This window comes from Gossypium arboreum, chromosome 12 (genome assembly GCF_025698485.1).
Source record: "Gossypium arboreum isolate Shixiya-1 chromosome 12, ASM2569848v2, whole genome shotgun sequence".
NCBI lineage: Eukaryota > Viridiplantae > Streptophyta > Magnoliopsida > Malvales > Malvaceae > Gossypium > Gossypium arboreum.
In genome coordinates this window covers 103450093-103475263 of record NC_069081.1, presented here as the reverse complement: position 1 = coordinate 103475263, position 25171 = coordinate 103450093, and the positions used below count along the sequence as shown (strand labels likewise).

The window sequence follows — 25171 nt, the reverse complement described above, 5'->3', positions numbered from 1 at the left end:
ATTTTGCAATATTCCAAATTTGCCCTTAATTCATCAATTTTCCTGCTGATTTCAAGCCCCTTGCCGTCCAGCCCAAATAGACCTTGGGTCTATTTGCCTTTTAAACCCTCTTTCTTTTATCACTTAAGCTATTTAACCATTCCTCATAATTTTATATTTGTTACAATTTAGTCCTTTTTATTCAATTAACTATCGGAACTTTAAAATTTCTTGACGAAACTTCAATACTAACTTATTAACACACCATAAATATTTATAAAAATATTTATGGCTCGTTTTAAAATTTTCAAACTCTCGATACCTCATTTTTTATTCTAATTTTTTTTAAATATTTATTTCTAGTACACTATTCGCTGTTTCAAAAAATTTCCTAACTTTACATTTAACTTATATTCACTAAATTATTAATATTTTTCTACTCATTTGTCGGATTTAGTGATCTCGAATCACTATTCCGACACCACTGAAAATTTAGGCTATTACATCTAGCTTTGTATTTGAATTTTCTAGATCTAAATAAATAAATTTAATTATCAATTTAATACATTTCATCTTTATATGTAACATTCTCTACAATTCCACTATTATTTATAGTTCATTCAAAGCTGTCTACTTGAGTCGTAGTCACTAAGTTATTTATATTTTAAGCTACAGAACTCCAAATTAAGATCTGCTAATTTTCCCTGAAACTAGACTCATGTATCTTCTTACCATAAATTTTTAGAATTTTTGGTTTAACCAATAAGTACAGTTTATTCTTTAAAGTCATCCCTATTATGCTGTCTGACAGTTCCGACCCTTTGTTACTAAAAATTAATTATCTCCTCATACAAGATTCGAATGATGTTTCAATTTGTTTCTCTTGAAAATAGACTCATTCAGGATTCTAAAAATATAAATTTAAGCCCTTAATTATTTTTCTTCAATTTTTGATGATTTTTCAAAGTCAGAATAGGGGAACCCAAATTCATTCTAACCTTATCTCACAAAATTTATTATATCTCATGATTTATAATTCCATTGCTTACACCGTTTCTTCTATGAAAAACTAGACTCAATAAAATTTAATTTCATATTTTATTCAGCTTCTAATTCAATTTCCATAATTTTTGGTGATTTTTCAAAGTTAGCCTACTATTGCTGTCCAAAACTGTTTTAGTGCAAGATGTTTATTACCATTTTTCCCCTAAGCTTTTAATAAATGATAATTTCGTCCCTACTCAATTAATATCTCAATTGAGCTGTTTCTTTTATCAATTAACACTTTATTCTATCACTTTAAACTACTTTATAACGTTTGGGAATAAGAATTTTAGCACTAGACTTTAATTCCAAACTTTTTCACAATTAAGTCCTAAAAATCAATTTCTATTGAAATTACCTAATAAAATCATCTCATAAACAAATTAAAGCTTCAATTTCATGCTATTTCATCATAAACTTACAGCGCTCAACCATGATGACTTTCAATTTCATCCATGAAATGAAAAACTAATGAATTTAATAGTAGGACGTAGTTGTAAAAGTCTTAAAAACACAAAAATTATAAAGAAAAAGGCAAGGATTAACTCACTTGGTACAAAAATTATGAAATACCAGCTCAAAGAACCCTTCATATGGTGTTTTGGCTGATGAGAATGAAGAGAAATCACAAGAAATCTAGATATTTCCATACTAGTCTTAATTTTATTCAGTTAATTATGCAATATTCCAATTTTGCCCTTAAATCATCCATTTTCTTGCTGATTTTATGCCCTTGCCGTCCAGTCCAAATAAATTTTGGGTCTAATTCCCTTATAAGTGCTTTCTCATTAGACACTTAAGCTATTTAATCATCCCAGCCACTTTTACACATTTTCCAATTTAGTCATTTTGATTTAATTGACTGCCCAAACATTTATAAAAATATTTCCAACTCGGTTTTACGAGATCGAGGTCTCGATACCTTGTTTTTACCCAATTTCTTCTATAATGTCTTTTTCTAACTAACCACTAAATAGGTAAAATTTTTCTATCGATATTTTTATACGATTTTCCTATCATATCAATATTCATGCAAAAATATTAAAATAAATTTCTCTTTAAATCGGATTTGTGGTTACGAAACCACAGTTCCGATAACCTTGAATTTAGGCCATTACAATGTCTATTCAAAATATATAAATGTGATAAAAATATTAGTTATATATATACTACTAAATATTAAATACGGAATCGACTACGTTATTTGTATATAGTTCAAAATTAAATAAATACATATATCTGCTTCTGATCGTTGGTCCAATAGAAGTCGTATATCTTCAAACTCAGTAGGTAATCCTATGTGACTCAGGGTATGGTTCCACCTAATTAAATAACTTATTAGCATAATAATTTTATTTTAAATCAATTTAATAATAGTAATAAATACTGAATTTTACCTTGTTACGAGTAAGAATGTATATGGGTAGTCCATTAAAGGATGTAAAAATGAAAGGCGGTACGGAGCCCATGATTGTAGTAGTAAAAGGTAACCACAAATTTTGATTTTTTCTGGTTTCGTCGCCCAACACATCTCCCGGTACAATGTCGCCAACACTGTGAACCCCCAATTGAGTTCGCCAGCATGTCTAAAATCAACGAGTTTCAGCAGCCACCTTAAATGTAGAAGGTTTTGTGACTTATCAGGCATCAGAATACCTCCAATAATCTAAAGGATGTATGTCTGAGCATATCGTACTCTTCTCTCTTTAGTAGAATCCTTCACCAGTTCCTCGAAATTATTTCTTAACCAGGCCATTTCGATATGACCTCCAGTAATAATCTCCGGACCACACCTAAGAGTTCGTAACAGACTGTCCCCCAATTAGCAGAATGAACAGACCCGGTGACTACCAATTCGTCCATGGGTAACCCCGACTGTAACTACACGTCCTTTAGAGTGATAGTACACTTACCGCATGACAGATGAAATGTATGTGTCTTTGATCTCCACCTCTCCACCAATGCACTTATGAGTTTCGGGTCTAACTTACACCCCTGGCCTGAATAAGCCATGTGAAAAAAACCAGCTTCCCTCAATTATGTTTCGATCAATAGTGATGGAAGACCGGGTAGATCACAAATATGACATTGCAAAATTCACACTTCCACCTATTTAAATAAAAAGTTATAAAAAATATTAAGTTCAATTATAACTATGAAATAAAAAAATTTAAAAAATTTAAATTTTATTAAAATTTATTCTTACCAATTGCAATTGATTGAAGGAGATGTGCTTGTCATCAAGACGAATTAAAGATCCAGCCATTGCTAGATTGAACATGAACAAATTTTTAATAAAAAAATACTATTTCTTGGAATTACAAAAAAAAAAATAACTTAGATAAAAATAGAATTTAAGATAATAATTTGAGAGCTTTTTGAGAATTGTGAGAAACTTGAGAAATTAGGAGAGAATTTGTGAGAATTGTGTGTGAAAAATGTGTTTGAGGGTTTTATACTCTTTATTTTTTGGACCGGTAGGGGCCTAACGACTAGTTCAAATAGTTGTTGGAATTGACCGTTGAAGCACAGGCAAAAGTGTTTTGATGTGGATACTTTTTAGAAAAGCGCATTCACATCAGTACGTTTTACCTTAAATTAGGGAAAAAAGCACTAAGCTAGACGTATTTTTTTGCTTTTCTCCTAAAAACGACACTAGCTTAGCGTGTTTTTATAAAAATGGATCATTCCTGTTATTTTTAAAAAAATCAGCCCATTTCTATAATTTTTTTAAGAAAAGAGTTTTTTTTGGTCAATTGCTCAAATCTAATCCCACCCTAAAAAAAAATAAAAAAAATATACATATAAAAATCATATGTAAAATTTTTCAAATGAAAACAAAGCTGACGTGTAATATAGTTTGCATGCACGTGACGTGAATTGGCAAAATCTGTAAAGTATGTCTTTATTTACTTGTTTATCCCAAAATAACCAAAACATAATGCCCGTTTCTTAGATGATGTGTAATTGAATGTAGTTAGACTAATAGACTCCATTTCTAAAAAGTTATAACTTACTCCATCTAACCTCATTTAAATGAGTATATTATCATGTATAATTATCTAAAAATAGGTACTTGTTAACAAAATTCAATTATAATGGTTAACAAAATTCAATTATAAATGATTAATCTTCTTAAACCCAAACTGATATTGTTGAAATGTAGGTTAAATTTTGTTATTTATGTTTATACTTTATGATTTTTGAATTGGTCAATTTTAATCCATATACTTTTTAAAATTTTAAAATTTAATCCTAATCCAAAAGTAATGGTTAAATTTGCTTGATTAAATTCAATTATTAGTCTTATACTATATTTTCATTTGTAGATTAAATCAATATTCTCCTGTTGGTTCATTTTAAGTTCATATACTTTTCAAGTTTTCAAATTTCAATTTTGACGTTAAATGATCGTTGCCAATTCATTAACTGAATTTTTAGCAAGTAATATGTAAAAAAAATACCATAATATTATACATATGATAATATGTTTGTCACATTAAATTTTAAAAATAACTAAACTTAATGAATTTAATAACTGTTAATGACTGAAATTTTAATATTTATAAGGCACATAAGCTAAAAATGACTAAATTAAAATGCAAAGACAAAATTAATAACTTTTGCAAAGTACATGAACTACAATAGTTATACCAAAATTTCCCACACTATACTAATACTAAAATAAGTACATAACAGAATTCCTCGGGAAAATAATACATCTCCAAAAATAATTTGGTATGGGATCATCATTGTAAAAATTAATAATATTTATATTTAATGATTTTATATTATTATATTTACGTGACCAGTAAAAACAAGTAATAGGACACGCGTACAGTGGGTCTACTTAAAACCTGTAACCCTAAAGCCTTATCCAATACCATTCCGGCATTTGGCAGTACAGTATTCATTGACGGTTGCCTAAGGACACGTAAGATCATCCCATCCATACATATCCCGTCATTTCTCGAACTGATTACCGGCAATTGCCGGTAGCTTCCACAAAAAAAGAAATTAATAAAAAATCATCCCCTTCGTTCCTCTTCCACGCCTCTCCCTTTGGTCGGCCTTGTTTGCTTTGCTCCATAATAATTTCTAAGGAAAAAAGAAAAACAAAATTGCAGAAATCATAAAATCAAAGTTGATTAAAACTCTTTTTTTCTTTTTTTTCTTTTAGGATTTTGATTTTGATCCTCAAATCTTGTTTTTTTCACATAAAAGAACAGACATCAAATCAATCAAATTAATAACATTAATATTTGAAAAAAGAAGGAGAAAAGAGCAGACGAAGAAGATTAGAGAGAGATGGAGGGTTACGGTGTGGATGAGGCGGTGATAGCTTTGAAGCTGAAAGATGCATCGAATTGGTGGCATGACATTAACGAATCTACACTCTGGCAGGATCGGATTTTTCACATCCTCGCCGCTCTTTACGGTCTCGTCGCCGCCGTTGCTCTCGTATGCATCTCCTTCCTTTTTCATCAATACTTTAGATTTTACTGTTTTTCTTTAATTTGTTTGTTAGTGGTTAGGGTTTAGCTTTCCGTTTGATTTCTTGTTTGTCTAGGAAAATTGATGACTAGCTTTTTCAATTTGAAACAAAAAAGGTTTTCCTTATTTGATGCTTCTTCCTTTTAATGTCAGAAGGAAGGTTCCAATAAGAGAAACTAAAAGAACTAACTGCAATTAAGAACCTGATATGATGTTGTTGTCAAGAATGATACTTATTAATGACTAGCTTTGTTCATAAACTCGTTTAATTGTTGATGTTTTTAGGTCCAATTGATTCGGATACAATTGAGGGTTCCTGAGTATGGTTGGACCACACAGAAGGTCTTCCATTTTCTGAATTTTCTGGTGAATGGGGGTTTGTATCTGAGAATTTCTTCTTCTTCTTCTTTTTTTTTGAAAGAAGAGAATTTCTATTTTTAACTATTTTTTGTGGGCCTTGTTTTGGTTTCTGTATTTACTTTGCTTTCAATTATATTGCAGTTCGTGGGCTTGTATTTGTTTTCAGACGGGACGTGCAGAACTTACATCCAGAGGTTTGCAATAAACTGTACATGTTTGACGTTTCTTTTTGATTTATAGTTGAACATGAATTGTTTATGGTTTGTTGCCCGGTGTTCCATTTTTCTTAGATTGTTCAACACATCTTGCTTGACATGCCAAGTCTAGCTTTCTTCACCACATATGCTCTTTTGGTCTTATTTTGGGCTGAGATCTACTACCAGGTTAGGTTACTTGAGCTTTGCCAGTTTGTCTCCCTGTCCTGGTGTTTCTTATTTTGCTTCACTTCATCTTAACTCAGCCTATCCTAAAACAGGCACGTGCTGTTTCGACTGATGGACTGAGGCCGAGTTTCTTTACTATTAATGCAGTGGTTTATACTATCCAGGTGAAATTTATGTTTTATTATTTTGGTATAAGTGCGACCAAAAAGAGAATTGGAAGTTGGATTCTTTCTATTTGGAAGCTAGTTATATTTTATAACACATTGCTATTTTATTGTATCCCCAGTTAACTTATTTGGCCAATTTCTTGCAAATTATGAATGTTTACTTGGGAGAAGGGTGCCGAATTTTGACAGAGATTGATTCCCTTTTAGACTTTGTAAATAGTGTAAATGGAATGACATCAATAAGCATATTGTTCATAAATGATCTTTGTTTTTCTTGGAGGGAGTATCTGAAGTTTCTGTCCTACATGAAAAGTTTTTTGTTAGGCTAGTTTTCTGTTTTAATTCTTTTACCCTATGTTTGGATAAATAATTATAAAGGAAAGGAAAAGAAAGGAGGGTTAAAGAAAGGATATTATGTCTGTTTATTTTGTTTGGATTGATAGAATTATATTTACAATCTTTGTTTGGTTAAACTATGGAAAGTAAAGGAAATGATTGATTATAATGATTTTTTTTCAATTATGTCCTTTTATAAAATAACTCATGTAAAATTTAATAGGATAAAATGTAATTTCACATCTTAAAAGTAACCTCACTTTCCTTTCCCTAGCTTTCCCCCCTGAATTGGGGTAATTAAAAACTAAGTAAACCAAGGGAAAGCAAGGGATAAACAACTCCTTTGCTCAAATAGGCGAAACTATCCAAACAAAGGAAAGGATGTTACTTTCCTTTCATTTCCTTTACTTTCCCTAGTTTTAATGCAATCCAAACATAGTGCTAATTGTATGAGGATTGAATTAGGAAATAATCAAAGGTCCAATATGCGGTGTCATTAGTTGAAAACAACGAACTCTGTTACATCTATGAGATAAAGCTCGGGCTTTGGGATTCAAGGCAAAAGGCACATGTCAACTTCTAGGGAGAAGATAAATTTCGAGAGGGCTACATAGATAAGAAGTGATTTGAAGTTTGGAACTTCTCCTTCTTACATTGTACTAAATACCTTATGTTTTCCTACTTCACTGCTCAAATCAAAACTATGTTATTATCTATGGTGCTCTGAACTTCTGCACACTGTTTGCAGTAGCTTATTTTTCCTTCATGCTTTTCATGATTTCTTCTGCTGGAACAATGCTTATAAGCTACAGTTTTTTATAAGATAAGTGTTGGTTGGATAAGGGTAATCATAAAATCAAGCGAATAGGTTAGAGTACAATATTACTTTGGCTACAACGGTGACAAGGATGTTAATGGAACTTGTTCTAGATTTTAGTAGTAAATACGAAACCACAGTATCGATTATGTCATCCAAGCAGGGTAGACATTCTAGGAACCTTGTAAGTATTGTTGCATACTTGTTTTACTTTGGAACTGTTACTTTTAGAAGGTGTTAGTAAAGTTCCTCTTTCTGATGCGAGCCTGGCGGAATTGATTTCAGATTGGAATGTGGCTGATATTATGGTGGAAATATATCCCAGTTTTGGTCGTCCTCTCAAAGGTGTTCTTTGCAGGTAATTATGTGCTGTATCCTTAATAGGTTCATAATAGTTAACTGTTGATTAACTTTGGGTGCTTTCTAGATTTATCATGTATGATCACTTAGGCTCTGTTCTGTAAAATGCTTTGCTTTTTGTATTCTATTCAAATTTTATTTTTGCTTATTATTATTATTTATAAATCTGTAAATATTATTTATCCAGAAGCAGAAAATCTGCTACAACAAAACAACATAGGAAATTCCAATGCAAACAAAAGCTATACAGTAAAATCACTCTATACCCCAAGCTATACAAATTCTATTATTTACAATTTCATCAGATCTAATTCTAGTACCCGATAAACTCATAAGAACTGCATCTTTAATCTGTTCCAAGATTACTTTCTCAGACAAACGAGTGTTACCAAAAATTCTGCAGTTTCGTTCTCTCCAGATCCAGTAAAAGAAAGCTCCCCATGCCAACCACAATACAATTGAAATCAAAGCTTTTCCTGTTAATTTCAGTACTGGCCATTGTAACACAAAATTCCACTGTCTAGGGGATCTTTGCAATGAGCAAAGACTTAACACCTCTTTCCAAACAGTCTTAGAATAGTTGCATTCAAAAAATAAATGGTTTCTAGTCTCCATCTCACTATGAAAAAAACAGCAACAGCCATCAACTTGCAATCCCCAAGCCAATAGCCTATCCTTCGTAGGTAGTCGATTAAGCATTGCCATCCAACCAATCATTGAATGTTTTGGAATATGATAAGGGAACCACAGCAGCTTACACCTATTTACCTTGGCTACTTTACCTCTACTTCCATTCCATACTTAACTAACAGAATATTTTTGTCTTGGGACAATGAGTTCACCCATTTGAGGATCTCTAATCAACCCGATCCAACACCTCAATTTGAGAAGTTTCCTCTAGCTCCAACTACTAGTCTGAAAAGGAGAAACCTGCAACAAATCCCTACCTCTAAGAACATAAGCTTGGATCCAAGCAACCCAAAGAGGTCCTGCTTGAATCAAAATAGACCACAAGTTTTGCATAATGCAAGCTTGATTCCGACTATCAAGCTCCTTCAAACCTAACCCTCCCTCTGATTTAGGTTTGCAAGTTGTAGACCATCCCACTCTTGCACCTTTAGCATCCATATTTTGCCCTTTCCAGAAAAATTTGAGGCAAAGATTAATAGCTTGAAGAACACCTTTTGGGAAAATAAAATGTCTACACCAAAAATTTTGCATGTTGAATAAAACAGACTGAATGAAATTCTTGCAGCATAAGAAAGATGTCTAGTTGTCCATCCTTTAATCCTATCCTTTATCTTCTCAATCAATGGAGAGCAATCGGCCACTGTCAATTTTCCAGGACCTCTTTTAAACCCAGTAAGACTGCAGATATGTTGAAGATCCTCTTCTGAGATTCCTGAAGAAAAAAATCTCACTCTTGGCAGGATTTAATTATACGCCTGAGAAGAAATAAAACTGCTGCAAAACACATTGTATTCCCACTACTGTCTCCAAATTTCCTTTAGAGAAAATTAATAAGTCATCAGGAAAGCTTAAATGAGTCAACCTAAGCTTATGGCATTTTGAATGGTAGCTAAACAACCCAGAAAATGCAGCAACATCAAGTAATTTTGACAGAACATGCATGGCAATCACAAAAGGGTAAGGGGAAAGTGGATCCCTTTGTCCTACTCCCCTAGCACCTCTAATTTTGCCAATCAAACCCCCATTTACTGAAATTGAAAATCGAGCCTTAGTGATGCACTTCTCTATTGAACTAACAAATTGACTAGGGAATCCCAAAGTAGCCAAAGCAGCAAGAATAAACTGCCAATTAAGAGAGTCAAAAGGCTTTTTGGAGATCAATTTTCAAAGTACATCTAGGTGACAAGGTGCATCTATTATAACCCCTAACAAGCTGTTGGGCCAGTAGAATATTGTCACTAATGCTCCTCCCTAGAACAAAAGCACTTTGGTTTCTAGTAATGCTACTAGGAAGAAATTTGGTGAGCCTCATACCCAATACCTTAGTGATGCATTTATAAAAAACAATGCAACACGAAATTGGTCTGTAATCCTTAATGCTGCTAGCATTCTGCTTCTTTGGGACCAAAACAACCAGAGTCAGGTTAGAGGTACCCTGAAATCAGAGCTTTCAAAAGAGCTTGCTATGACATTAAAGTCGCCAACAAGGATCCATGAATGATCTGCCACAAGTTGATGCAATCCTTGCAAATGCTTCCAAAGCCTTTTCCTCTCACTACCCATATTCCTTCCATAAATGGCAGTCAAGAAAAGAAGGTAATTATCTGCACTAAAGCTGGCTGTGATGCTTTGATCAGTAGTACACACCAAAGACAATTGAAGATAGTCTTTCCATAGAACCCAGATCCTCCCATTATCAGCTTCGACATAATTGTGAAAAGACTTCCAACCATTGAACCATTTTTCAAGAATGGCCCTCCTCTTATTATGCTTTACTCTAGTTTCAATCAAACAAACAACCCTAGCCTTGTTATCTTTAATTCTATTATACACTGCATGTTGCTTCAGAGGTTTATTAAGCCCTCTGACATTCCACACAAAACAATTCATGCTTTAGAGCTAGATGGTAAACTTCCATAGGCAGCTACTATTATCTTATTTCCCCTTTGAAATTTGCAAATTTCTTTTACTCTTCGAGCTTTTTACTAAGTCAGCTGCTCCAGCAATTGCAGCTCTAGGTTTCTTAGGAGAAACACCCATATCAACAAGATCTATAGACTCAGCTTCCCCGTGGGCAATTTTCCCAATCTCAATATGTTCAGATCTCTCTGTTTCGACTATCTGTAATTTGATCTTCCACCAAATTTACAGTTTCAAGAACCACAAATCTATTAGAACAACCAGTCAAGACTTGCTTAAAAATCTCAATGGAAATAGACATGGTAATTTGTGCTGAGAGTGTTTCCAAGCGTTTTCCAAGACATTCTTTCAAATAGACTTTTTTTTTGCTATTTTTTCTTTTCCTATTCATTTACTTTTTGGAAAAAAAAAAGAAGAAAAAGAAAAAGAAAAAAAGAGAAGCATTTAGCAAATGGAACCTTAGTAATTTTAGATGATTTGTAGACATTAATCTCATGGTAGTTAAAAATTTTCAGTAATGAATGAAATTATTTAACGTGACATATGTGTATGAGCAGGTGTATCATTGTTTGCAGCCCTTGGGTTTTTACTATATGGTGGAAGGTAATTATGTTCTATTTGTTGTTCTGTTTCTAATTGTTTTAATGGCATAAGGTCAAGTTTTGTGTGAGTAATTGGTTTTACTTTTAGGCTGCATGCTGAAACTGGCATATCATTGTCTTTCCTATGTAATTCGAAATTGTGCCTTCTATTTGTAGCTCTTCATCTTCTTTGTTAAAAGGTCTTTCTTCTGATCTACAGGTTTAGCATAATGTCCAGGACATCTTGGTCCTCAAGCTAATTCAATATATATAATGTAGATACTGCATATTAAAGTGGCTTAAGGGGTTTGGGATCTTGTGATAACAGAAATAGCATTTCCTTATTTTCGATACATTTATTATCTTTTTAAAATTATGAAATGCTTTCTTGGTATTTGAATTTTTTTATTCTTTTAAAATATTGAATTCCACTCACCTGTATGCTTTTTGCAATTAATGTGATGCATTTCATATGATTTGTATGCATATTGCATGGAAAAGCTATATAATCATATATTTCCTTGCAGGCTTTTCTTAATGTTGCAGCGCTTTCCTGTAGAGTCCAAAGGGCGGCGTAAGAAGCTGCAAGAAGTACATATTTACTCTGTAGTTGTGGTTTTTTTTCCAGTAAATTTTCCTTTTATTGACAATATTTAATTGTTATTTCTTTTTGGCTTGGGCAGGTTGGTTATGTGACCACCATTTGCTTCTTATGTTTCCTAGTCAGATGCATTATGGTAGATCTCTTCCTTACTTTCTGGCTTTACTATCTACATGTTTCAAACTGACATGCTTTAAGCATGTTTTCTTAGACCTTGGAAACTTTTAGATACATATAGTGTTATAAGGACTTTTGCTACAAAATGAATGTATTCTAGTTGAACCTTTAGCTGCTATATGGTTTAGATTTAGATCACTATCTAATTGATCAATCATTGGTTATTTGTCCAAAGTTTATAAAATTTGATCTCTAATGTTATTTTTTGTCTAGATGTGCTTTAATGCATTTGACAAAGCTGCTGACCTTGATGTTTTGAACCATCCAGTTCTAAACCTCATATATTACCTGGTAAGTTAGATAAATAGTTCTGTCATGTTGCTTATTGATACTGTTTAAGAGATTCCTACTGAAACAGTGTGAAGGTTGCCAACTCATGTTATTGCCATATGAAAACTGAAAATTTTGCTGCAATTGCCTCATTTTTTTGCTTCATACTTTTTTTTTAGTTAAATAGGAATGTATATTTCAGGAAACTGAGAGTTCAGTAACCAATTTACAAGTCTTTGACATCAGATTGTTATGTCAAAGAATGTTTTGTGGTCTGCTTTAATAAAACTTTTATGACTTTTTGAAGAGCAGGAGGTTGTTTTAACACCACATAACGATTAAGTCGGCTAGAGTTCCATCACCCAACTTTTATCCTCATTGCAAACTAGCCCTTGCAGTTTAGGTTTAATAATTTTACTTGCATAGTTTCACTGATATTTGAGACTTGCGTCTGCTAGACATCTTAGGTTTTTCAATTTTAACTAATGAAATTGAACAACTGTATTCTTATTATTTGAGAAATTTGTTCTTTTCATTTTGTTTAATTAATAAAATAGATTTATTATCGCAACCATCATTCTGATTTTATTGTTGAATGTGTACTTATTTTTTAATATAACCAACACATATGTCTTGCACTACGTGTGATTTGGCTCTGAGTGGAATTTGTCATACTATTTATCTATTAGTCAAATGCTTTATTTATCTATTACTTCAATATAGACAATAATCACAGGCTAAGTCAGTGTCTACCTACCGAGCAATGAGCAGTTTCAAGTTTACAAGAAAACTGAATGAAACAATTAGAGTGCAAAAATCTCCCTACCATTATTTTATACACTACTAAGACCCATTATATAAAAATTTTAAATTTTAGGCATGTGAATAATAATTGTTTGCTGGGTATCAGATATGTGGATAGCAATGATGGTAAATCGGGTAAAAAAGAGGAACCTGAGAATGCTAGACTAAGGGGCTTTAATAGAGGGGAAATTGAATGAAGAACTGGTTTTACTTTTTTTAGTGAAGTATCCATGTGCACCACTATATTCATGTATGAGCTACCTAGCGATTATCTACTTTTTGCTACCAAAATTGATAGGAATTGCTATATTTAAAAATTTTTTTGGTGGTTGTCTTGTGATTTGTGTGATCTTTTAGTTATTTTCGTGTTGTGTTCGAAATTAAAAGGTGTATTTGTTTCTTAGTGTTGATTACAAATAAGAGAATGAACTATATTTTAAGTGACTCGGTTTCTTTTGCTGAGCAGTTGGTGGAGATATTACCTTCATCTCTGGTCCTTTTCATTTTGAGGAAGTTGCCACCAAAACGAGGTATTACACAGTATCATCCCATACGCTGAACGATGTCGGATGCTTTTGTAATGATTTTACAACATGGCTCTTGTTGTGTACCCTGCCAAAAAAAAAAAAAAGACAGAAAATTAGCAATAGTGAAGGCTAAAACTGATAGTTTTGTGGTTTGTTTTGTACGCACAAGCTGATCTCTTGGATTCTAAACATATCATTGTGTTCAAATGAAGGTGTTGTAGGGTTTTTTTTTGGAGTAGAAATTGTGGAGAATATCGACTATTTTGGTACACCAAACAGTCATGTAAGCAAAACCAAGGATGGTTTTCTGATTTTATGGAATGCTATTCTAACAGTGTTTATGAAATAACTTCTAACAGCGTTTATGAAATAAAGATTTGATATTGAGGAAGAGATGAAAACATACAGAAATCTGAGACGTACCTTGGCAAAAAGATATACATTTCTTACTTAATAGCTGAATCAAAAATATGTGGACGAGAGAGAGAAGATTAGATGGGCAATTTTCAATTGCGAACAGCAGAATCAGCAATTAGGCGGCAAATATATAAAGCCTATCTGAAGGTTGACTTGTAGATCCATGAAAAACCTACCATTCTAAACCTGAGTGTCAACTTGCCTTCAGTTACTGTTCTTTTCTTTTTTGAATGGTAGCTGAAATATATTATGAGAAAAGAGAAGAAAGTCGTCTGAAGTAGGGCGCAATCGAAGTTCTAGCTAGATTCAAAATTCATGACTTGAGTTTATGGGATATTATAAATCAAGAGAAAAATTAAACTTTCTAAATTAACTAGAATACATTCCATTAAACTTGATTACCTAATAGAAAAAGGAGATTAATTTTTGTGAACTTAATTATTGTGCTCAAAGTTGAATTTGAAAATTAAAATAAAAAAAGTTAAGACTTAGTCAAATGTAAAAATACTCATTTAATTTTTGTCAATTAAAATTTTGGAGCTGAATTCAAGTTACTAATTAGTATAAATGTTTCGTTTACATCTTTAATTTGAACCCAATTAATTCATGTAGTTCTCTTTATAAATTAAAACAATAATATCCCATGCATTTAAACCCTGAATTCCAGTATTTGCATCAGGGCAACTTCATTTACGTAAAAAGAAATTTGTTTATTGCATGCATTTGTATACTATTGTCCATTGAAGTGGTAATTGCATATCAAAATAACACAACTATTTAAATTGGAAAAGCAAAACGAAGGAAGTAGGAATTCGTGTTTTGAAGAGTTGAGTAGATGGCAAGTTTTGTAGGTCTCAATCAAAGCTTTTAAAACACTACAAACTGAGTCATCACTCTCTTTAACTGTTGGAAGAGGACACCAAATTTATCTCTAAAACCACAATTTGATGACTACCCTAGACCCAAAACCATCGCCGCCTCTGCTCTTTTCGCTGCTTTTAGTTTTAGTTTTAGCCTTTCAAGTTTCTCGGTTTTATTTCCTGCCATTAACCTACCACACGTATTCATTACGTTACAGACATAGTTTTGATAAGGATGGTGATACATAAATGTCAGGCATGCTAAAAATATATAACACTAAAATCCAAATATAAATAAAACATAAGGAAGGCATGATTAAAGAGTCCACATGATTTTTCTTTTTAGTTTCTAAAATTCTCGTTTCTTCTATGTCCCTATGACGTGTCAGTGTACGTAGTTTTTCATGCAAGGACTTATGGGTTGTCCTTGCCATGCAAATATTGGAAGGACTTTGATACTCAGAAAATTCTCAGGGAAGGACTTCCCTCATTCTTATAGATTCTCCCCGTCTTTTCAACCTAACACATTACAAGCAGCCATAGCTACTTTCTTCTTCCTTTTTTTCAGCTTCAGTATTGGTTCAGGATGACTATTCTCATTGACCAGCCTGATTTTGGTGAGTTCCTTTTTGTTTCTTCCATTAATGACCTTGTGTTGGGTGTTCATTTTTTTGACACTTTTTGTTGTTTATATTATGATTCTTTTTTTTTTCTTTGATGATATAGAAGCTGGGATTGAGGAGAGGCATAAGGTTGCTGTTGATGAGAATGAATTAAAAACTTCCGATGGGGGATTTGTGGCTCCACATATCAACTCTTTTGGCCACAATTTCAGGTCTTGCTCTCTTTACATTTGTTATTAAAATTCATATAAAATTTCTGTTTTTTTTTACTAGTTTGATCCAAAACTGCTGAAGGAAAGGGTTTGATCCCACTTGAAAACATAGGCCATCTTGAAATTATTTGATTTGATGAGGAGGTAACCTATTCCTGAAAATGCATAACAGAGATTATCATGTGGAAAGCGAAAGGCAAAAGGGAGTTAGAGGAATTCTACAGGACAAATCATATTAACCAGACTGTTGACTTTGTAAGTGATATTTCTCTTACCAAATTGTTTCATATTCTTAAATAATAAATGATTCTAAAAACTATGTCTGCATGCATGCATGCATGTATGTATGTATGTATGTATGTATGTATGTATGTATGTATGTATGAAAATGATCAGGTGAGGAGAATGAGAGAGGAATGTGGAAAAATGGAGAGGGTGGAAATGAGCCTATGGGAATGCTGTGAGCTTCTGAATGAATATGTTGATGAGAGTGATCCTGACTTGGATGAACCTCAAATTCAGCACTTGCTGCAAACTGCTGAAGCTATTAGAAAAGACTATCCAGATGAGGACTGGCTCCACTTGACTGCCCTTATCCATGGTACATTTTATATATCATAACCTGATTGATTGAATACCATACAGAGCTTTTTAATTAGCTTATTTGATTTAGATATGCTGCTATTTTAGACTTATTGTTATTTCACAATGTGTTGCAGATCTTGGAAAAGTGCTTCTTCATCCTGCTTTTGGTGAGCTTCCTCAATGGGCTATGGTGGGTGAGTGCCTCCTACTTCCTTCTTCTTTCTGTTGTTTTGCTATATAAATCTATATTGCTCTGAATTTCTTTTGAGTATTCTTTTTTTGAAATGCATGTTTAATACATTTTTGGGTATGGCATGGGATTATTATCTTTCAATTTCAAAGATCCTCCATATTAAATATATATATGTATATAGTGGGCACTCACACATAGTATTTAGACTCTAAGATATACAGAGATTCCATTATTGCAGCTACTAATTAATTAATGATGATTGCTGTCATTCCAGGAGACACGTTTCCTGTTGGATGTGCCTTTGATGAATCAATCGTTGACCATAAGGTCATTACTCATTTCTATACTTGTTCCTCAATTTTATTATTCTTTTCATCAGCTTACTTAAATCTTCTAGTTGCTATACTCTGTTGGACATATTTTACAGTATTTCCAGGAAAATCTTGACAACAAAAATCCTGCTTATAACACTAAATATGGGATTTACTCTGAAGGTTTTGGCTTACACAATGTCTTGATGTCATGGGGGCATGATGATTACATGTACTTGTTACACTTCCAACCCCATTTCTCCTTTTTCTTTTGTTTTAAATTGAATTTTATTCAACACCATATGGTTTGGGTTGTAATCAAGTTGAACCAATCTCACTCTACAAGAAGTTCAAGGCTTGAAGCTTAGGTGAAGCTCAATTCGAGATAAAATCTAATTAGTTAATTAGGCCCCTCAATTAAAGTTCATTTACCTATTAAAAAAAGAACTTGATTCCTACACTTAACTTCAATTTTGATCATTTATGTTTGAATTTGAATCCAAATTAAAAAAAATTCAATCCTAATTAAAAACAAGGAAAGCCTTATTAAGCTCACAAGTCAAATATTAGTATTCTCAAATTCAGGTCGCTCTTTATCTTGATTGACAATGATTGAGCTGAATTTAATTTTTTTTACAAGAGTTAAATTTAATTACATTTTAGGTTGTTAACGAGGATAAAAGTACTTTTTCTTCACTTGGACTTTTTATCATAAGATATCACTCTTTCTATGGTAAATATTAAAAAAAAAAAATTTTTTTTTTACTTTAATCAGCTTAAAATAACATGAATATAATAAAGATAAAGTTGACATATCTTATTGGAACCAATTCATTTGCAGCTTTACATAGGTGTGGTGCATATATGCACTTAATGAATGAAGAAGATATTGAGAATCTGAAATGGCTGAAGATATTCAAGTAAATAATTTAACCCCTTCTCTTATTTATTTTACTCTATATGTAACAGGAAGATCATTTTCATCCAAACATTATGGCCCCCCCTTTTTTTTCTGTTTGGATTTTCAGTAAATATGATCTTTACAGCAAAAGCAAAGTTCACATACATGTTGAGAAAGTCAAGCCCTACTATTTATCTTTCATCAACAAGGTAAAATACCCATTTCAAAATCTTTAATTAACATTAACTACATAACAATGTTACTTTGACTCGAGCATATGTTCAAAAAAAAGTGAAGAATCGGAGTACCATAGTTAATTTATTGGTTAAACAATTATTTGCAGTACTTCCCAGCCAAGCTAAATTGGCGATGTGGGAGCTGAAGCAACGGGACTTTAGCACATAAGAGAGCATAAAGGGCATGTATACATGAATGTCTAATGCCTTCTTTTGAGTTTAATATTTATTTTCTCTTTGTGTGTTTTAGTCGAAAAAGGGAAATTGTTTGAGAGAGTTGGAAGTTAGGAATAAAAGGGTTGCTCTATTTTTAGTAAAAAGAAAACAACTCTGCTTTAGCTTCTAAGACTTCCATTATATGCGTAAATCCATATTTACTTTCTATAATACTCATGACTATATAATATACCAGAGATGATTAAGTTTATCCATACAAAGGAAGCTCGTCCTTTGTTCCTTCCTAAATAATAGGAATTTTTCTCTTTATCAAAAGAAAAGTATTTATGTTTAATATTATGTTAGACACATATTAATATATTAGAATTATATATTTTAGAAAAAAATGAATAAGTCTGTATCTCATACTCGTCTAGATCCTAATAAAATAACCTAAAAGATTGCTTTTTTTTTTTTAAAAAAATTGAACAAGTCAATTCTTTTTGTTATCTAGACGATCCAATACTTCAGAATATGAATACTAAATAAAAGTTTAAGCACTTATCATTATAATTATTTATGGGTTTTGTAATAATAGTTCGATCACCACGTCTGGACCTCTGGTCTTCTCTTGCATCATTGCTGACACTTTCTCAGAATAGAAACGTGCAAAAAAGTTCTCATCTTTATTTATAGTATTTATTTATTTTATATATGTTCTTTTCTTTGTATATAATTATAAACTTGAAAAAGACCTAAAAACTATTCAATTCATCAAAAGAACCAAGTATTAAATAGGGTATATTGAATTTTAACTAGTTTCGTTCACCATCTACAGAAAATTTTCATAAACAAAAACCAAGAAACAATTTTACATAAAAAATAAAATAAAATTGGCACAAGCAAAACTGGGGGTGCCTTTGATTTGTATGATGAAACTTTACTTAGGTTTCTACAACAATATCCCCAAGTTTCCTTGTTTGTTTGTAGGAAGTTACCAAGTCATAGCATAGAATATTCTCACGTTGAAATCTATAAGTACGGCTTAATCACCACCAAATATATCTTCAAATAATAATAAACAATTAAACTTTACTTCGTTAAGTTAAAATTTTTTGTTGGAATCTCAATATTTACTATTTCTTTTTCGAATTTAAGGTATCTTAAAGAACAATGTACAGTGAGCGTGGATGTGAAGTTGATAATAATAGCTTGGCAGGTAGCCCTTAAATTTGCCCTTTTCTTTTTAATATTCCACAAACATACACAATAGTGTTCAAAATCCCAACAAAATAATATGAATACAATTATTATATCTCTGACCTTTTGTCTTTTTCTTTATATATAAAAGAATAGATATAAAGATTGGTAATTTGATACGGTATATATAAAAACTATTCATATACTCCAACCTACAGGTAAGAGGTTTGTTTTATCTCTTGATGGAGAGTTTTAGTTTGCAAGTTTATTTTTCTTCCTTTTGTTGTGTTGCCTTTGTTGACCGTGACCCTCTCTTTTGAAGTTTAGCTGTAATATTATATGTATGATATATAGGAAAGAAAAGAAAAAAAAAAAACAAGTCCTTAGTTTTTTGGTTGTTGTGGTCTGAATTTTTAAGGTTTGTTTATTCGATTGCTTTGTCTCTAAGGTTTGTGTAGGGTGGTGTTTTTGATGGACGATCCATTGTTGTGTTCTTTCAGATTAATGGATAAAAACAAGCTGGGTTCTTTCTCATTTGAAGTTAAGTTTTGTTTTGTTTTGTTTTTTTTTTTTTTTGTGGATAAAAGGCAGTTTCTTTAGTTTCTTTTACTGCTGATTTTTTTTTTTTGCTGATTTGGGTTGTTTTGTTTTTGAGATTCCATTACTGGGTTTTTGGTTTAATTTGCATATTTTAGTGCAATACTGAGATTTTTGGGTTTGGGAGAGTGTTTCCGGTAATTCAAATACCAAAACAGAAGTGAATATATAGTTGAAAAACTTGCCCCTTTTTCTTGTTTGGTGGGTGAGAAAATCAAGGAAAATGAAAGGAAAATCTGGGATTCCAGGGAATTTCTATGTATTGAACACTGGAGCTAAAATCCCCGCCATTGGGCTTGGAACATGGCAGAGTGGAGGAGACCTTTGTGTTGATGCTGTTAAAACAGCATTTTCGGTCGGTTACCGACACATAGATTGTGCACATCTTTATGGTAATGAAATCGAAGTTGGGGAAGCATTGAATGAAGCTTTCAAAGGTTCTTTAAAAAGAGAGGATATTTTTTTAACCTCTAAGCTTTATTGTACCATGAACTCTTTGAATAAGATTGAGAATTATGTTAGGGTGTCTCTTAAGAATCTTGGAGTCTCCTATTTGGATCTTTATTTGATGCATTGGCCTGAGAGCTCTGGTTTTGGTGATGCAACTGATCCGCCTTTGAAGTCTGGGAGTGAGCATAGGCAGTTTCTGAATCGCCTCAAGAAGGTATGGAAGGCCATGGAAGGCCTAGTCGATTCCGGTTTAGTTCGAGCTATCGGTGTTAGCAATTTCGGTGTTCATCAGATCAAAGAATTGCTTAAATTTGCAAAAATCGTACCTGCTGTTAATCAGGTATGATAGATTTTCACGCATTTTTTAACTTTGCATTTGTTACAGTCTTCTATCTTTTTGTAGATTTGTTGGGAACTTTACCGTGAAATTAAAGGAATGCTTACATATTTGTCCATACGTTGATTGATGTGTAGTTATTGGAATAATTGTTGGTGACTCAAACGTGAGATTTGCTAGCATGAATCTATGAACTTTTGCTTGCATTCATTTAATTTGAGATGATTTCTAAGTTCTCTTTTTGATCCAAATCTATTAGCCTGGCTAAGAACACGGAGTTGGTGAGCTCCAGTCCTTTCTACAATGTTCGAATGCGAGTCCGCAACATTTGAGGCAAACTTTACTAGTTGATGGACTTAGAATATTTGTTTATGTTGTAGTTGATGCACATCGTTTTGTTTGTCTCTTCGATCTCGTAATACTTTTCCAGATATTGACCTTTATTTGTTCGTCGTTGATTGCTTTCTGTTTTCTGAATCCCATATCTGGCAAAATTCATCGAGTTATACAACTAATTCATTTTTTTTTATAGGTGGAGTTGCATCCTTTTTGGAGGCAAGATGAGCTGGTGAAGTTCTGCCAAATGAAGGGTATCCATGTATCGGCTCATACACCTTTGGGAGTACCTACTTCAAGTCCTGGAGTGTCCGATAGTGGATCGGGTGGGGAAGATGAACCCGGAACTCCTCGGATTTCATTTCGGAGGTCTAGATCAGTACATGGACCGATGCTGAAATTATCAGTTGTTGGAGAGATAGCAGATAGGCACAAAAAGACACCTGAGCAGGTATACCTTTTATTAACAATATCATCTCTAGTTTTACTTTATTTATCATTCTACCTTCCATTTTCTGTGTTTCTTCGGACCTAAAGTAGGCTAATGAACGACTTCAAATTTGTTGACAGTATGTTGACCTCATTCATTGATGTAAAATATCAACCTATTGATCCTGGTAACTGACAAATTATTTTATCCCTTACTTTGTTGTTGGATTTATGGGATCATTTCTGAATGTCAAAATGATATAAGGTGGAAGGTACAATAATAAACACAATTGAACTATTTTAGATTATTACCGGTGTCTGAAGTGCATGAGTATATAATGAATGCTTACGGATACAAAATTTAGATGCATCCAGCTTAGGGTCTACTTGAACATAGAGCTATTCGCTGACCTGACACAAGAGCTCGGTTAGAGCTTGTGTTTATCATCTATCAAAACTAAAGTCTATACTTTTAGCAGAAACAAAACTGAGAAGAGTTGGGAATATCAGTATCTTTTGTGGGAGAACACAAAAATCCATATTGTAGGATTCACTTATATGCATCAATGTGTCGGACTTTATGAAACAATTTAAGACTAGTTGCCATTTCAGATCAAAAGTAAAGAGGGAGGGGCTTCCTTACCCAACTCTTCCCTGTATGCTTATGGTTAAATTTGTTGAATCTCTAGGTCAGTCTTGTATGCCCAACTGCTTTCTAGTACCCGAATTTAGATCTTTCAGATGCTATAACTTTGCATTGAGCAAAGTGGACAAAAGACTCACAGAACTAACACAAAGCTTGAACATTGGAGAAAAAGAGTTGCATTGAACTCCGTCCCAACAGAATAACACCATATAATAAGGGAAGCCTACAACTGATTAAAGTTATCTGTGCAAGGAACAGTCTTATGCTTTTATGAGTATATATGTTTGTATTATCATGACTGGGCTGTAATAGATGTGTTTGGAAATGCGATGAGATGAGCAGCAGGATTAGCCCAAGGATTTTTCTTTTAACATCAGCATGATGGTTGGCAGAGGATATCTTATGTATTTAAAGCTTCATGTGTATAGTGCATGATTTTCTTATCAAATAACTTGCAACTACAAGAATCCACATTTGTGGGTTATTTAGCATGTCTGTCATTTTCGGAGCATTTAGGATCACAATCATTTATGGTAGAGCAAATGTTGATCATAACAGCCATTTTTATTAGAACTATGTTACTTGGACTCTAAGTCCGATGTGGGTATGTTAATTTTTCTCAGTTTTTCCATGTATTTGAAAGATTTTTGGAGGGTTGTATCTCCGTATCCATGTCTGAATATGTTCTGGACATGTCTGTCCACTTTGCTTGTTTGCAGGTAATTCTACGGTGGGGGTTTCAAAGAGGAACCAGTGTTCTACCATGTAGCCTAAAACCCGACAGGATAAAGCAAAACATTGACATATTTAACTGGTCTCTGTCAGATGATGAGTGGAACCGCTTGAATCGGATTGAACCACAGGTATGTTTATATGGAGATGGTCCTTTGAACAATCTCTCCGATCGAGGCTTCATGTTTGGTAGTGGTCCTCTTCAAGCTGTTCGAGAAATGGAAGATGACGCTGAATTCAATGCCTAATATGTTGTGAGCATGTTTTTTTAAGGATAATGTCCTGGTTTTGCATTCAATCATGTCATTGCTCGGTTATAATATTTGCTGTTGCGTCGCCATCATTAGCATAGCTTTGAGTTTGTGACGATGGATAGAAAGTCAAAGAGAAGAACATTGTAATTGATCTGTAGTTGCAGGTTTTACTTTTTATATGAACAAATGGTGTTTCATATATATGTGTGCAAACGTGTTTTGTTTGTAAAACATCATTAAATGTTAATTACCAATGAAAAGAAATGTAACTTACTATAGCTTATGGTGAAATAAAACATGCTTGAACATCATACATTGTTTTAAGAACTGTTTTGTGTGAGTTTTGTTTAGAATATTTGAAGTAGAATTGAAAACCCAACATGAAGGTGAGGAAGAATTGATCAACAAAGGAGCACTGTAACTGTATTTTTATCAGTCGGTCATCATGAATTCAAGTTGAAAATTGGCTTCTGCTTTTGCAAAGTTACAAACAGCAAAGGTAGCGAGGAGGAGACTAGTGTCGGCTCATCCTACTTAGGCACCGTACAGTTTTTAATGGAGCTGAGGGGCTGAGAGGGAGGACGGACTGGAGGAAGAAGGTATTATAAGAGTTCGAGAGTTCCTTCGGGTTAAGAGGAGTATTTATAGGGGCTTTAGTCTTCTCTTGCCATGCGTCGTTTCTTGACAGGTTGGGTGGTTCTTTCTACTGTTTCTTGTTGGATTAACAATTTAACATGAGTTGATTAGACTATAAGATATGTGAGCGACAATTGATGTATGTTTTATCGAAATAATCTGTTGACAATCAGAAGTAGATAGCTTGCTCATTTCCTATGATCTAGTGAAATAGTTCCAATGGTGGAGGAGGTATATTAGGCGAAGTAAGATGGTTGTGGTGTTTTAGCGTGGGTGGCTTAACGGTAGGCCTGTTCATAGGTCAAACTATCTGTCCAGATGTAAAGGTCTATTTAAAATGGAGAGAATTTGGACAAAATATAATATTCGAAAAATGGACTTGAATAAAAATTTAAGATCCATTTTCTATATGTGCCGGGCATTGAGCAAGATGTTTTCATCCTGACCGAATATATTATATTATAAAAATGTTATATTAATTATATATGTTAAATAATAATTATATATATTTATATTAAATCGCTAACCTAATAACAATTAAACTCATTAATCAAAACTTAAAAGAAAACTTACCCAACTAAATAACCAACCCAAAATATAAATTTTAAAATTTATATTTAATATAATAAAATATTTATTATATTTATTTGTGTTTTTAATATAATAAAACATTTATTATCTTTATGGTAGTGTTTTTTTTAATATAAATACTTTTAATGTGTTAGAAAATTTTTATTTTAGCACATTTTAGTGCATTTAGTATATTATATTTTTTAAAAATTTTACTTTTAAATAAAAACTAATCTAAAAAAATCAAATATGAGAGGGTCGGGTCGTGCTCGGGTTTACCTTCCTTAAATTGGGTCAAGCTTGGGTAAAAAAGTAAGCCCATTTTTCGGATCGGGCTCGAGCTTAGAAAATTGGTCTATATACACCTTGCATGGGCCCGATTCGGCCCGATCCATGAGCACCTCTACTTAGTGGCATTCGGTAATGTTTTAAAAATCAAACTGGTGGTTGAATTGGTTGGACCATTGATTTCCGGATCAACTATTACAAAATTAGAAAATCTAAAAATAATAAAAATAATTGAGAAAATAATCATGAAAATAAGGAAAATTAAAATATAAAAATGAATAATAATAGAAAATAAACATTCATTTTATAAATTATAAAAATCAAATTAAATATTTAAACTAATTTAAATTTGATTCAAATGTTTTTAACTGGTTTTTTATTCGGTTTAATTGATTTTGTGTCGATTCAGTACTTCTTCAATTTTTTGGTACAGATTGAATTGATTAGACCACTGATTCAAACAACCATGGCATTTGACGTAGGTAACTCGGTGGCAAAACATATATGTGTCAAGTCGAAGGGAATGTTACAAAGTGACCTTCTGAAACACTCCATACTCGACCCAGTCATCGAGTCTGAGCTACGAGATGTTATAACCATTGTCGGAGCAATTTCTTACCATTAAACAACATTCGATCATTCAACACGTATATAACTAACATTCACATACATGATATGTTACATGATCATTT

At 32.7% G+C, this 25171-nt stretch overlaps 2 protein-coding genes, 1 long non-coding RNA gene and 1 pseudogene across 6 annotated transcripts; 3 read left to right on the top strand and 1 right to left on the bottom strand.

Annotated features, from left to right (window-relative positions):
* Positions 1-4671: 4671 nt before the first annotated feature.
* LOC108479310 (uncharacterized) lies at positions 4672-14226 on the bottom strand. Of its 4 annotated transcripts, XR_008276149.1 has the most exons (4): positions 13934-14070; positions 13466-13595; positions 5344-5499; positions 4672-5121 (listed from the first exon to the last, which is right to left on the bottom strand). It is a non-coding gene; the product is annotated as an uncharacterized LOC108479310 (long non-coding RNA). The 4 variants fall into 4 exon arrangements; XR_001870445.2 differs by lacking the exon at positions 5344-5499; XR_008276150.1 differs by lacking the exons at positions 4672-5121; positions 5344-5499 and adding an exon at positions 7872-10751.
* LOC108479309 (tobamovirus multiplication protein 3-like) lies at positions 5005-13859 on the top strand. The gene is made up of 11 exons (XM_017781831.2): positions 5005-5484; positions 5803-5893; positions 6019-6071; positions 6168-6260; positions 6353-6424; positions 7866-7938; positions 11108-11153; positions 11659-11722; positions 11815-11868; positions 12123-12200; positions 13450-13859. Exons 1-11 carry the CDS (start codon positions 5332-5334, stop codon positions 13540-13542), a joined length of 870 nt encoding a protein of 289 aa, XP_017637320.1. The 5' UTR covers positions 5005-5331; the 3' UTR covers positions 13543-13859.
* Positions 14227-15373: 1147 nt separating the features above from the next.
* LOC108477776 (inositol oxygenase 1-like) lies at positions 15374-17994 on the top strand (annotated as a pseudogene).
* Positions 17995-19222: 1228 nt separating this feature from the next.
* LOC108480021 (aldo-keto reductase family 4 member C10-like) lies at positions 19223-23312 on the top strand. Its single transcript, XM_017782918.2, has 4 exons — positions 19223-19422; positions 19705-20591; positions 21121-21375; positions 22719-23312. Exons 2-4 carry the CDS (start codon positions 20025-20027, stop codon positions 22977-22979), a joined length of 1083 nt encoding a protein of 360 aa, XP_017638407.1. The 5' UTR covers positions 19223-19422; positions 19705-20024; the 3' UTR covers positions 22980-23312.
* The last annotated feature ends 1859 nt before the right edge of the window (positions 23313-25171 follow it).

Bases quoted from the DNA above. Each gene is read 5' to 3' on its own strand.
- LOC108480021 (XM_017782918.2), top strand. From the start codon at position 20,025: ATGAAAGGAAAATCTGGGATTCCAGGGAATTTCTATGTATTGAACACT. The intron at 20,592-21,120 runs GTATGATAGATT...TTTTTTTTATAG, and splicing joins TCGTACCTGCTGTTAATCAG to GTGGAGTTGCATCCTTTTTG. The intron at 21,376-22,718 runs GTATACCTTTTA...GCTTGTTTGCAG, and splicing joins ACAAAAAGACACCTGAGCAG to GTAATTCTACGGTGGGGGTT.
- LOC108479309 (XM_017781831.2), top strand. From the start codon at position 5,332: ATGGAGGGTTACGGTGTGGATGAGGCGGTGATAGCTTTGAAGCTGAAA. The intron at 5,485-5,802 runs GTATGCATCTCC...TGATGTTTTTAG, and splicing joins TCGTCGCCGCCGTTGCTCTC to GTCCAATTGATTCGGATACA. The intron at 11,154-11,658 runs GTAATTATGTTC...ATTTCCTTGCAG, and splicing joins TTTTTACTATATGGTGGAAG to GCTTTTCTTAATGTTGCAGC.